The 13,744-nt window shown below is 43.9% G+C and overlaps 1 protein-coding gene across 3 annotated transcripts in view; it reads left to right on the top strand.

Annotated features, from left to right (window-relative positions):
• The window catches only part of PTPRB (protein tyrosine phosphatase receptor type B), a 113,407-nt gene that overhangs the window by 69,299 nt on the left and 30,364 nt on the right, over positions 1-13,744 (top strand). For all 3 annotated transcript variants that reach the window (XM_033409536.2, XM_004281887.4, XM_004281888.4), the window contains 6 exons: positions 2,652-2,915; positions 4,717-4,980; positions 5,724-6,005; positions 9,616-9,894; positions 10,410-10,559; positions 12,796-13,039. In XM_033409536.2, the coding sequence (XP_033265427.1) occupies positions 2,652-2,915; positions 4,717-4,980; positions 5,724-6,005; positions 9,616-9,894; positions 10,410-10,559; positions 12,796-13,039 (1,483 nt within the window). The remainder of the gene's footprint in view (positions 1-2,651; positions 2,916-4,716; positions 4,981-5,723; positions 6,006-9,615; positions 9,895-10,409; positions 10,560-12,795; positions 13,040-13,744) is intronic.

Here is a 13,744-nt window from a genome sequence, read left to right as displayed (position 1 = left end):
AAATAAAAGGAGACAATAAAAATTTTTCAGCCAGAGAGTGAACGTTCTGTAATAAAAATTTGTACTTTTAAAAAAAAAGGTAGGGGCTTCCCTGGTGGCGCAGTGGTTGAGAATCTGCCTGCTAATGCAGGGGACACGGGTTCAAGCCCTGGTCTGGGAGGATCCCACATGCCGCGGAGCAACTAAGCCCGTGAGCCACAACTACTGAGCCTGTGCATCTGGAGCCTGTGCTCCGCAACAAGAGAGGCCACGATAGTGAGAGGCCCGTGCACTGCGATGAAGAGTGGCCCCCGCTTGCCACAACTAGAGAAAGCCCTCGCACAGAAACGAAGACCCAACACAGCAAAAATAAATAAATTAATTAATAAACTCCTATTCCCAACATTTTCTTAAAAAAAAAATGGCCCACAACTTCAGAATTATTCTAAATAAACTAGTCTAAGCACGTAAATAATAATTGTTGTTGCTAATAAATAAAATGGATGCTTCTAAAAAAATAAATAAATATTAAAAAAAAAAGGTAAATCAGATGGCGATGGGGGATAGATTGAATGGAGAAGAGACCAAAGGTGGGGAGACAGTCTCATAAATGAACTTGTTATTGATCACCTGCTGTGTGCCAGGCACTGTCCTAAATCCTGGATACACAGAAATGAATAAAACAGCCTCATAGTCATGAAGCCTATATTCTAGTAGGGGAGAAAGGCAATGAAGAAAATAAAGAAGTAAAAAATGTAGTACGTTAAATGGTAATAAATACTGAGGAGAAAATTAAAGCAGGAAGTGGGTTAGCAAGTGCTAGACGCTAACAATTTTAGATAGTACAGTCCTGAAAGGTTTTGTTGAGAAGGTGACATTTGAGTAAAGGTCTGAAAGAAGTGAGAAAGAGGACCGTGTAGATATTTGGGGAAGAGCATCCCTAAGCAGAGCAAACAGCAAGGCGAAGAACCTGAGGTGGGGGCGTTAGAGAAGCAGCAATGAGGCCACTGTTGGTAGAGCACAGTGAGTGACGGCAAAGTGAGGGGAGGTGGTCAGAGAGGTAACTGGGGTCCTAAGGTGATGGCAGTCATAGAAACGATAAGGGTCCAAAGCAGAACTAATGCAGGGGCCCTGATGAAGAATAGTAGATATAGTCAAGAAATAGTCCTGCATTAGGTAAGATGGCATTTGGAGGTTGAGTAGAGTATAAAAGGAGGAACAGAAGAAGATTCTACAGTTTCTACCTGGCAGAAGATGATTCTATTAACTGAGATAAGAGAAGCAGGAGGAGAGAGTGTCAAGGAAAAAGATACAGGGCTCAGTTCTGAACTGAGTTTGTGATGTCTGAATGTCTTGCAGAGAGAGGTGATCAATAGGTTATTGATAATAGGGGTCCTGAGCTCAGAAAAGTGAGCTGGAGATAAAGATTTGGACAAAAATTCTAGTTAAATCCATGTTTTAGTCTGTTCAGGATGCTATAACGAGAATACCGTAAACTGGGTGGCTTAAACAACAGACATGATTTCTGGAGGCTGGAAGTTCTGGAGGCTGGAAGTTCAAGGTCAAGGCTCCAGCAGATTTGGTGTCTGGTGAGGGCCCATTTTCTGGATCACAGCGAGCATCTTCTCACCGTGTCCTCACATGGTGGGAAGGATGAGAGAGCCCTCTGGGGTCTCTTTTATAAGGCACTGATCCCACTCATGAGGTCTCCACCCTCATGGCCTAATCATCTTCCATTCGCTACCCCCTGAAACCATCATTTTGGCCTTTAGGCTTCAACATGAATTTCCGGGAGGGTCGGGGTGGAGACACAAACATGCAGGCCATAGCGAGCCATAAAGTGAATGAGACTGACTGTTTCACTAATGTTATAGAATATGAAGGAGACAAAGGCTGAAACCATGGGAAATACCAACTTTTAAGGATCTGGCATAAGGAGAGGGGAAAAGCAAAAGAGCCTGAGAAAGTGTTTGGAGAAGAGAACCCAGGAGAGAGGAGACAGATGTCCTGTTCTATTTCCACTGGCATCTTAAGACTTCCATGGTATCAGACAGCATCTGTGCCAACAGTTTGGAAGCAGGTCATTTCACCTTGCCAGCAGGTAGCACGGAAGGCCAAAAAGGTTCCAAAATCCTAATGTAAACCTTTTTTTAAAAAATGGTTTTGGCTTTTCCTCTTCCTTCTCTTTCCCATGTCTCTGAATCTAGTTCTCTCTTTCTGCCTGATTTTCCCTTTCTTTCATACCTAGTCTCTCCTTCCCACTGCCCTTCCCTCCAATGGTCATTTCTTAGCTCTCAGAGGGCACTCAGAGATAGATTGCTGGTCTCTGATCTAGTTCCTAGTACTGGAAAAACACTTAGTCACACAGGTCAGACTAACATTTCTTTTACATGCAAAAAATGTCTTTAAAGATAGTTTTCCATTAGTGGGGGTTTTTTGTTGTTGTTCTCTTGTGGTTTTGCTTTTTAACATTAACGGCTTCAGCCTCGCTAATTCACATTATTCGGATTTCTTTGCTCTGGGGTCTCCATGTAGTCAATATTCTTAAAGGCAGGGATGGTGTGTTTTGAGCTGCTTGATGGAGTGTGGCCATCTAGGCACCAGCCCCGGGCTGGGTCAGGGTTGGCTGTACCAAAACTCAGTCTCATTCTCTTTCTCCTCAACCTTTCTAGTCCCAGCAGCTGTCACCAACCTGAGGATCACAGAGAACGCCACCAGACACCTGTCCTTCAGCTGGACCCCCTCAGAGGGGGAGCTCAAATGGTACAACATCTTTCTGTACAACCCAGATCGAACTCTTCAGGAGCGAGCTCAAGTTGGCCCGCAAGTCCAGAGCTTCTCTTTCCAGAACTTGCTACAAGGTCGAATGTACAAAATGGTGATTGTAACTCACAGTGGGGAGCTGTCTAATGAGTCTTCCATATTCGGTAGAACAGGTAAGACCTGAACCCAAGCTGTAATGAATAGCAGGGAAATTGTCACAGTACTCACTGGCTTTTCCTTGATTTGTCCTTAGTTTCCTGTTCTACCCAGGGTGTAGCTTTATATGAAATGTGTGACCTTTATATGAAATTTGTGACCCTAAATCAGACCTTTGATTATATATCAGAATAGTTTTTGCACTGGTTTTTGCTTTGTTTCCTACACGTGCTTACCTCATAGAGTTTAGTGAAAAAAATGAATCTGGCTCCTCTACTTGCCAGCAAACTGCTACGCGAGGGTTATAACCCATCAGGGCTCAATTCAAGCTGTGCCTTTCAGCTTTCTACAGGAAATAGATGGAGTGGAGAGCAGGTCCAAAGAAGGGCAGCTACAAATGGGGCCAACAAGCAAAGACTGCTGTGAATCAGAAACACAGCACTAGATGAAGTGAACACAAGAGTTCCAGGAAAATGAGAGAGAGAAACATCTCTGGGTTTTGCAAATAAGAAACTGAATCTACTCTTTCTCCATAATTTGAGTCCATTATCTCATTTTTTCTATTCAATTTTTATTCTTTTTGAAAATATTTATTTATTTATTTGACTGCGCCGGGTCTTAGTTGCGGCATGTGAACTCTTGAGTTGAAGCATGCATGTGGGATCTAGTCCCCTGAGCAGGGATGGAACCCCGGCCCCCTGCATTGGGAGCGCTGAGCCTTAGCCACTGGACCACCAGCGAAGTCCCCAATTTTTATTCTTAATTGACAGTTGTTTTTGAGTGCTCCTGTGTGCCAGGCACTGGGCTCACTGTTGCACTAGGAGAGTAAACAAGACTCACAGGGCCCTACCCTAGCAGAGAGGAGGAGGGGACGGGACGGCAGATTTTAAAGGGTGATGATTTTGGAACCCCTTAAATCCTCTGAAGGAAATAAACATTATGTTACGACACAGCGTGACTCAGCAGGACAAGACTTAGAGACCCCTTTAGACAGAGAAGTCTTTTCAGCTGAGACCCGAAGGTGAGAGGAGCCATGGGAAGAGCTCATTTTAGTCACTCAGCAGGAGTTCTCAGCTTGTCTTCTGAGGGAATGAAAAAGAGCAGTGGATAAGCCATGAGTGGAATTTCCTAGATGTTACCATCTTCAGGACCATCTGCCCTAGGCACGTCTTCCCTTATCTGCTCATTAATGGTTAAAATTCCTCCAACAAGGGACAACAGTCTTCACTCTCCAAAGAATCATGAAGCTTACATACCCACGGGACAGGTGCCAGCCTGACTAATTTATACTATGGTAGAAATGACTGTTAACACTTCACTTCCCAAGTGAGGTTCCATCAGTATAGATTTTGGGGGAAGAAAGGGCTGAGAGAGAGAACTGAGAACCTAAGAGAGGATGGAGAGGAAGTAAAGAGGCCCAGAGAGGGATGTTATGGGATGGTGGCCCAAGTGAGATGGGCCAGACTGGAAGGGGCAGGAACATTTTATGAACAACTTTCAGGGCTTTTTATATCCTAAGTTATGAACTATTTGACCAGTCTTAGTCATTTCTGAAGATTTCACTTTATATGTTTATCAGAAGACATGTAGCAAGCATACAGAAGTCACCACCTCTTGTGCTTTGTTTTATTTTAATATGTGCCAGGTCTCTAGACCACATGCCCCTAAACTCAAGTGACCTGAAGTAGAAGCAAGATCTGACTCTACAATAAGCACTACTCACCTGTACACCCAACACAGCTCATGTTTTCACCTGTGGGCCAAAATGCCTTTGTTTCTATCTGTCTTGTTTTTAGTAAAGGTTGTCCTTCTCTTAAGTCCCAGCCTCTGTGAGTAACCTCAAGGGATCCAATCGAAACATGACAGACAGTCTCTGGTTCAGCTGGAGTCCAGCCTCTGGGGACTTCGACTTTTATGAGCTGATTCTCTATAACCCCAATGGCACAAAGAAGGAAAACTGGAAAGACAAGGACCTGACGGAGTGGCGTTTCCATGGCCTCGTTCCCGGAAGGAAATACACGCTGTGTGTGATAACTCATAGTGGAGATCTCAGCAACAAGGTCACGGGGGAGAGCAGAACAGGTAAGAAGCCCAGTTGCCAATGGCCAAGTGTTGGTGGGAAGTAGCTTCCGCAGGCCTGTTTTAATTATGGTTTTATTAATAAGAAATAAAATCGGTAATGATGTACCATGTGCTAGCCCCTGAACTTGGGAAGGCTCTGTGATAGAATGGGTGAAGGAGACAGACTTTGGGTGAAAAGATCTAGGTCCTTGGCTTAGCTCTACCACTTACCTATGTGAAGCTGGGCAAGTCACCGAGCATCTCTAAGCCTCAGCTTTCTTATCTGTAAAATGGGGATAGTCATATACATCATCATTGTGTTACTATGATCAGTGCTTTCTAAATTTTCTTATTTCTTGGGCACACACAGATAACATTGATATCTGTGTGCCACCGTGGGGTCAATGAACAAGGCTCTCTGCAATTGGATGTAACTGTCTGTGGACTCTAGCCTTCACATCCCCAAATCTGATGGAATAAATATCTTCTCATACTTGTAATCCATTCAGGGCACACTCATGCTCCATAGCACCCTGGTAAAAACTCTCTGGTTATAAAAATTAAAGAAAATGTACATAAAACACTTGAGGACAGTGTCTCACACGTAGTAAACACTGTCAATGGAAGCTCTTATTATTATGTTATCATATTACCTCTTCCTATGAAGTACGTTAAACGTATGTCTGATGTCGCTCAGCTATCTTATTTATATATGTTATGGCATAGAAGTGATTACATGATTTTTTACTTGCTCATACACACAGCCCCAAGTCCTCCCAGTCTTATGTCATTTGCTGATGTTGCAAACACATCGTTGGCCATCACCTGGAAAGGGCCACCAGACTGGACAGACTATGATGACTTTGAGCTGCAGTGGTTCCCCAGAGATGCCGTCACAGTCTTCAACCCCTACAGCAACAGAAAATCAGAAGGACGCATCGTGTATGGCCTTCGTCCAGGGAGATCTTATCAATTCAGTGTCAAGACTGTCAGTGGTGATTCCTGGAAAACCTACAGCAAACCAATTTTTGGATCTGTGAGGACAAGTATGACATGTCTTGATTCTCAGATGAAGTGGGGAGGAAGTATGTGTTGCAACACAATGGGGCTTGGTTTAAATCCACATTTTTACCTGAAATAGGTTAGATTTGAATTCAGACAGAAGTTCTATATAGATTTGTTCATTTATTCAACTTTAACAACAAGAAATAATCTCTGCCCTCATGGAGCTTACAGTTGAGTGGGAGGTACTATCATTAACAAGACATTTTGGGTGTGATGAAGGAAGTATTTGGCATTAGAGAAACACAGGGTAAAGGCATCTGACCCAATAAAAGGGAGCTTCCTAGAAGAAGAAACATCCAAATCAAAACCCAAGGAAAGGGCTTCCCTGGTGGCACAGTGGTTGAGAGTCCGCCTGCCGATGCAGGGGAAACGGGTTCGTGCCCCGGTCCGGGAAGATCCCACATGCCGCGGAGTGGCTGGGCCCGTGAGCCATGGCCACTGGGCCTGTGCGTCCGGAGCCTGTGCTCCGCAACGGGAGAGGCCACGACAGTGAGAGGCCCACGTACCGCAAAAAAAAAAAAAAAAAAAAAAAAAAAAACCCAAGGAAAGAGTAAGACTCACTGGGTGGAGATGAAGAAAGAAGTAAAGAATGTTCCAGGTAGAGAGAATAAAAATTCCAAAACCAGGCAGGAGGCAGGAATAGAAAGGAGTTTAGTTGGCCAGAGGATAATAGGTAAGGATTAGGAGAATCAGGTCATAAAATGTCTTGTGAGCCATGGTGATGATTTTGAACCTCAGTCCACTGGAGCCACTGAAGGATTTTCAGCCGAGATATAATTAAATTTGCATTTTAGAAAGTCACTATGGGGGTGGAACAGAGAACAGATCGAAAGGGGCAAACTAGAAACAGAGGGACTGGTTAGGACATACTGCTGTAAATTCTAAAGATGAAAATACTTCAACAATAAAGTACATATCAGTTTCTTCCCCAAGGGTTTTTTTTTTTTTTTTTTTTGCGGTACGCGGGCCTCTCACTGTTGTGGCCTCTCCCGTTGCGGAGCACAGGCTCCGGACGCACAAGCTCAGTGGCCATGGCTCACGGGCCCAGCCGCTCCACTGCATGTGGGACCTTCCCCGGGGCACGAACCCGCGTCCCCCGCATCGGCTGGTGGACTCTCAACCACTGCGCCACCAGGGAAGCCCCCACACAAGGCATTTTGAGATAAATACCACAGACCTCAAAGAAACAGAAGTTTTTGGTATAGGAACCTCAATCCAAATATTTATTTTTCAATAATATCCAGTAAATGTAGTTTCTGAGATCAGATCAAATAGTTATTGGTTATTGATAAAATACGAAGTTGAAAATTAGAAATTTAAGCCAGTAGCTGTTTTGTTAATTCAACAAACATTCATGCTACAAAAATTATAACTCTTTGGATATTGTATCCAAAGAGCAGTTTGGGATCAGATAGGTGTGTGTCAAGAGAAATATGTGAAAAAGAACGAGGAGTTTTAGTTTATAGCCAGATCAAGAGGGGGTTGCAGTGGCATATTGTGGGCTGTGTGATTGAATCACAGGTGTTAGAATCTGAGAGCTCAGTTGAGGTTGGGCTGGTCAGATTGCATCTGGAATGTTGTATTCAGTCCTGGATGCTAGAATTTAAGAGAAGCATTTACCAAATGGGGCGTGCCCAAGAGGAGAGCAGCCGGCGCCAAGAGGGGCTCGACGCTGAGTTTTACGGGGAATGGCGGAATGAACTTTGAGGGTTGCATTAGTTCGGGTTGGGTTTGGCTGTGGGTAACAGAAGACCAGAGGATTAAACAAAACAGAAGTTGAGAATTCTCATGTAAAATCATTCCAGTGCCCCATTTCTCACAAACACACTCCAGCCATGCTGAACAGCTTGCACTGCTCCACCAGCCACCTTCCCACTCCTCCCAGCACCACCCTTCGTGCCCAGGTTCGAGGTTTCCTCTGCCTAAAATGCCCCTCTCCCAATATCTAGGCGAGGTGTCATCTCTGCCAGAAAGGCTTTGCTAACTCCTGCCCACCGCTAACGCCGGAAGCAGAAAGTTGTCTGTCACTTCACACAGCATCCTCTTCCCCATTTCTTCTGGTACATTCTCTTTTCTACCTTGTATTATGACTGGTTTGGACTCATCTCCCTTCCTAGAGGTTACAGCTAATATCTTATTCACTTCTGTACTGTTCACAGTCTCTAGAAGGGCACATCGCACACAGTAGGTACTTGTTTCTTAGTGAATGGAGATGTAACCTGAGTCTTGGAAAACAGGCAGGATTTAGAGGTGAAAAGGAGGAGAGAGAAGGAACTGAGGGAAGAGATCAAAGCAAATTTCCATATTATACTTTGTGTAAATTATCAGAATTATGGATTCGGCAGGATGTTTTCAAAGAATTTCTCCAAAGCTGAAAGAGGAGGTGTCTTTGGGTCTCAGCTATGACTTGGTTTGAAGGGAGCTCAAAAGATTAACACACAATTAATATTTGAAAAGACACAATTATTGTCTGCCTCAAAGGCCAATTCTTCCTCTATCCTGAAAAATCCTCGGCTTGATTTTTTTTCCTAAATCATCCTCATCTAACCTGCTGTGACTTAGCTTACATTTATAGACCTTGATATGAGACAGGAATTCGCTCAGTAGCACGCAGATGCCGAGTGTTTGGTGAAGACAGTGACTCCTGTAACAAAGCATGTGTCAGGGGAAGGGGGGTCGTGCTCCAAACCAGAGCAACAGGTGCTGCCGCTGGGAGGGCCAAGTAGGTCTACACATAGTTCCCAGAAGAGCATATATAACGGGGTAACCTACACGGTTTGGTTGTTAACTTGCACGGTCACGTGACTGCTTTTCTTTCAGACTCATGGTTGTGTCACTCACAGGAACAAATCAGCTGCCATTCAAGTCCCTACTGAGTCAGGCACTCTGTCAGGCAGAGGAAAGTGAACGACCATAAGCACAAGGGGATGAAACAGGGGGATGGAAGAGTCTGGCATATGTGGGGAATCACAGCAGTTCAGTCCCTGGAGCATGGCGTGTGCGCAGGGAGGGGCAGGCAAAAAATGGAAGACAGGGACAGAAGCCAGATGCAGAAGGTAAAAACGTCAGCAATGCCATTTCTTTCCTCATTTTAAGAACTAACATTTATTGAGCAGTCAGCGCGCCAGCCACTGTGCTGGGTGGCTGTGCATGTTTCAGCTCATCGAGTCGTTACAGTAACCATAGGAAGTAGGTATTCTTAATTTCCCCACTTTACAGATAGGGCACAGATATGTTAAATCACCTGCCCACGAGTGGTCGCTGGCAAATAGAATTTGAATTCAGGCAGATCAAGCTGCACCTCTCGGCTACTCTGCCCCACCTTCTATCTGACTTCTGCCACTTGATTTCAGTGCCCACGTGTTTCCAGTCACAATGGTACCCGGTGATTTTTCTAAAGGGACAGAATTTTAATGTTTAGTGTTTCTCAAAGTGGAGTCTCCTAGGCAGAAATCCCCTTGGACATCTATGAAAGACAATTCACATGAAGATTGAGAATTATTTGTTTAGGTCTCTGAGCTACTTGGAGCCAAAGGAGCTAAAAGGATGTCTCACAGAGTTGTGAAAAGTGTCTCTTCCTGTCTCCTTTAGAGCCAGACAAGATACAGAATCTGCATTGCCGTCCTCAGAACTCCACGGCCATTGCCTGTTCTTGGATCCCTCCTGATTCTGACTTTGATGGGTACAGCATTGAGTGCCGGAAAATGGACACTCAAGAAGTTGAGTTCTCCAGAAAGTTGGAGAAAGAAAAATCTCTGCTTAACATCATGATGCTAGTGCCCCATAAGAGATACCTGGTGTCCATCAAGGTGCAGTCAGCCGGCATGAGCAGTGAGGTGGTCGAAGACAGCACCATCACCATGATAGACCGTAAGTGTCCCTGGAGGCGCGCACAGGGCGTGTGCCTTTCTCCGTGGTATCCACCACCCCTGTTCACGTGCATATGGCTCACCCACATTAGTGTGTCTTGTTGTCACTTGAAGAGGATCTGAAAGGCTCTGGGAAGTAGAAACATCTCTCCGTGTAACGCATCCTGGCAGCAAACAAGTTAAATGATCTTAAAGAACCTGAATGAGTTAGTATTTAAATACATCTCTTTGCCTGACACAGTTAGAGCCATAATGGAGCTTTTAAGCAGTTTGATGCTACAACTCCAGGAAATCCTGCTGAGGAGCTGCCTCTTTCATTATGTTTAATGTGCTACTGGCAAATCACTTCCTCTGCCTGCTTCCCTTCAGGAGAGGAGGAGGTTTTCTTGATTCCAAGCATTACACACACACTCACACAGTCTGATGTAGGTGAGTAGAGATCTTCATTTCACTGATAGTTTATACGTAAAAGCATAGTTGTGACCCTTCTTGGTTCCCTCCCCACCCTTCTTCCAGGCCCTCCTCCTCCACCTCCACATATTCGGGTGAATAAAAAGGATGTGCTAATTAGCAAATCTTCCATCAACTTTACTTTCAACTGCAGCTGGTTCAGCGACACCAATGGAGCTGTGAAATACTTCACAGTGGTGGTGAGAGAGGCTGACGGTAAGTGATCACGAATTAACTCTGCTGTAAGACACAGGATTACTTTCCCAAAAGTCACTGTGGGAGCTCCTTTTGTGACAAGTTTTTAAAAGAAGAAAACTGAATTTTTATGTCATTTCACTTTCTCTCTGCTGGATGCAGGGAGACGTAACAGAAAACTGCTCAAAGGTTCTTTCCGCAATAAAGCCTATTATCTGCTGGGTTTAATTATTAAATGGGTGAGTAATATTAATAGCAACTACATCAGTAATAACAGTAACCATCATTTCTTGAGCCTGTACTATGTGCCAGGCACTGTTGGAAGTGCATGGCATGTATTGACTCATTCAGTCTTCTTTGCTACTTATTCAGTCCCGTTCAGCTCCCTTGTTCTGCCATTAAGCAGCTATATGCTTCATCTGCCTTCTCCGTTTCCTGGCTCAATACCTGCACCAATTGTACACTCCCAAACCACCCACCAATTCACAAAAATATTCAAAAGCTTAAAAGAGGGGAAAAAATGATCATGAAGAGCATTCCTCCTTTCTCTACTGAATTTTCAATAATATGTTTCATTATCTAGTCCACTAAATTATTCAATGTTACCCAATTCTTATGGATCAGGCAAATACTAGGTAATTCTTATAAAAACATTCCATACAACCACCCGGTATGATCTTTAGAGCTTCTTACATCAGCATTTATCAAATCATCTGCAGGAGTGCTGTATCTGGGGACACACATGTCCATATGTGTATTTGCCACTGAGGTCTTGTGTGTTATTTCTCCAAAACAGATGTCTGTGTCTGGAATGACATTAATATATTCTACATGTCTTATATTTTTCAAAATTGTTTAAGGTGCTGCACTGGAGTTTCTTAAGCATCCCAGACTATTTTGACTATTTTAACCCATTTGTGGGCAGTGGGAAGCTTTAAACCTGCCATGACAAATGTTGGAGCTAAACAGTATTTCGTTCTCACTGTGTATTTTTACATTTTATTTAATTGTACTAGAGCTGGTTATGCATAATTAATTCAATAATTTCAAGGGTCAGTGCTGCATTCCAAGTTTCCTCACACATCCTAATTGGAGATAAATAGGTGAACTGTAGAGAGACTTTAAATTTAAGTAGGCTGCCCTGACGACAGTGTTTTCCTACCTGAATATAAGGCAGTAGCTGAAAAAAAGTAATACCCCAGAATTCAGCCTCGTGTGCTCCAGCCAGGTGGGTTTCAATTACTGATGTCCATGGAGATGGGCTGTGCTCCCCCTGGTGGTCTAAGATAACAAGCCCTCTCACATAAGTGTCATTTCGAGCATATTTACTCTTCCTAAAGGCAACCTTCCTTTTAATTACTGCCAACAGGATAATGTTTCTAAGATCCATTCATTTTTGAGCAAATTTTATTAAACAATAAAAGTTTAATAAATTGAGGTTGAGTCCAGGACACAAAGAAGCCCCACAGTACCACTCCTTAAAGTTCACTGTAAATGGTATCCAATCTCTATAATATTTTCCTTCCTAATTATGCTTTCCTCCAGCCAACATCAAAACGAGTTTGCAGTGCCAAAACACACAGCAGGCTGGGTGGACAGGGGAAGAGTTCTGGGAAGTGTTCTGCATGAGGGACCAAATTCAAGCCAGGATTAAGCTGTACTCAAGATAACAGAGCAGGACACGGAGCAATTATCAGACTGGGCATGGCACGGGGAGCGTGCCTATGAGGCGACTGCTCTGGCCTCAGACCTGATTGCTCTTATCTCTTCCCCATTTCCCAGGTCATAGGGCTCTCCTTATTCGCTCAGCTACAATGGTTATTGGCAAGGTAGAGACCTTTTCGAGTGGCTTGACTCTCACAGTGGGGAGTGTCCAACTTTCTGGAGTTACGGACACATTATCATTTGATACATGAGCCACCCTCTCGTTCACACGTATTTTCTTTCCTAGAAAAATGATAGTGTATGTGTGTGTGTGTATGTGTGTGTGTGTGTGTGTGTGTGTGTGTCGGTGTAGATGAATATGCATATATAAAATTTTGTGTATGCACTATTTATTTTTAATTTTTGCTTATCTTAGAAAAAGTGAATTAAATTAATTTCATTGAGAGAATTTCATAGCATCCTTTGAGATGACAGATTCTGCACTCCAGGGATGACTAGAGATAGTGGGTGAGGAGGTAACCTCAGAAACCTGGTTAGAAATGACTGAAGTCACAAGGAAGTCAGTGCTTCACTGTGGGTTTTCTCCCTCCAGGCAGTGATGAGCTGAAGCCAGAACAGCAGCACCCTCTGCCCTCCTACCTGGAATACAGGCACAATGCCTCCATTCGGGTGTACCAGACTGACTATTTTGCCAGCAAATGTGCGGAAAGTCCTGACAGCAACTCTAAGAGTTTTAACATTAAGCTTGGTGCAGAGATGGAGAGCCTGGGTGGAAAATGTGATCCCAATCAGCAAAAATTTTGTGACGGACCGCTGAAGCCACGCACGGCCTACAGGTTAGATGTGTTACCGTCATTTTGCTAGAAGGGACGTGCTCCATCACTGGGCGCTCAGCTATCTGGGCCTCTGATGCACACGAGCTCCTGTAGATTAATAACCTGCATTACAAGAGTGCTCTACATTTTACTAGGTAATTTATAAAAGTTGTGTTCCTGCCTGCATTCACAGGTAATGTGTAAAGAAGGCTTTCGCATGGTGCAAAAGCTCCCATTCGTTATGTGAAGAATTGAAGGTTCTTAATAGATTGTCCTTTCTCCTAAAACTTCTCTAGTATGAATCAGACAATTTACTTACCATGTTAACAATTGTGAAAATGTCCAAATAGAAAGATTGAGTTCAGGGAGACTCAAGACATATGAGGTTTTATCTTCCACTTTTAGTGAGGACTGGAATTTACCTTCTAAGGCATAAAAGACGAAAGTGCTCTTTGGTCCAGATAGAACCCTTGAAGGGAAAGGCCCCTGAATGAGTGGAAGCACCCTCTCCTCCCAGTAAGATGGCAGATGAAAAGGAGCAGCTCTTTGGTTTGGCCCCAGGGAGCACTACTATAGCCAACAGGCCCTTCCATCTGTAGGAATTGTCTGTGCCCTTCATCTACACTATGCTCCCCGAAAGCAGGTATAAGCATACACAGCCCCCCAAACCAGGATCCCCAAGAGATAGAGAACCTAGGCTTCCATCTTGGATATAAGGCCACAGGC

Source organism: Orcinus orca, chromosome 11, assembly GCF_937001465.1.
Source record: "Orcinus orca chromosome 11, mOrcOrc1.1, whole genome shotgun sequence".
NCBI classification, from domain to species: Eukaryota; Metazoa; Chordata; class Mammalia; order Artiodactyla; family Delphinidae; genus Orcinus; species Orcinus orca.
This window is presented reverse-complemented; position numbering and strand designations above follow the sequence as displayed.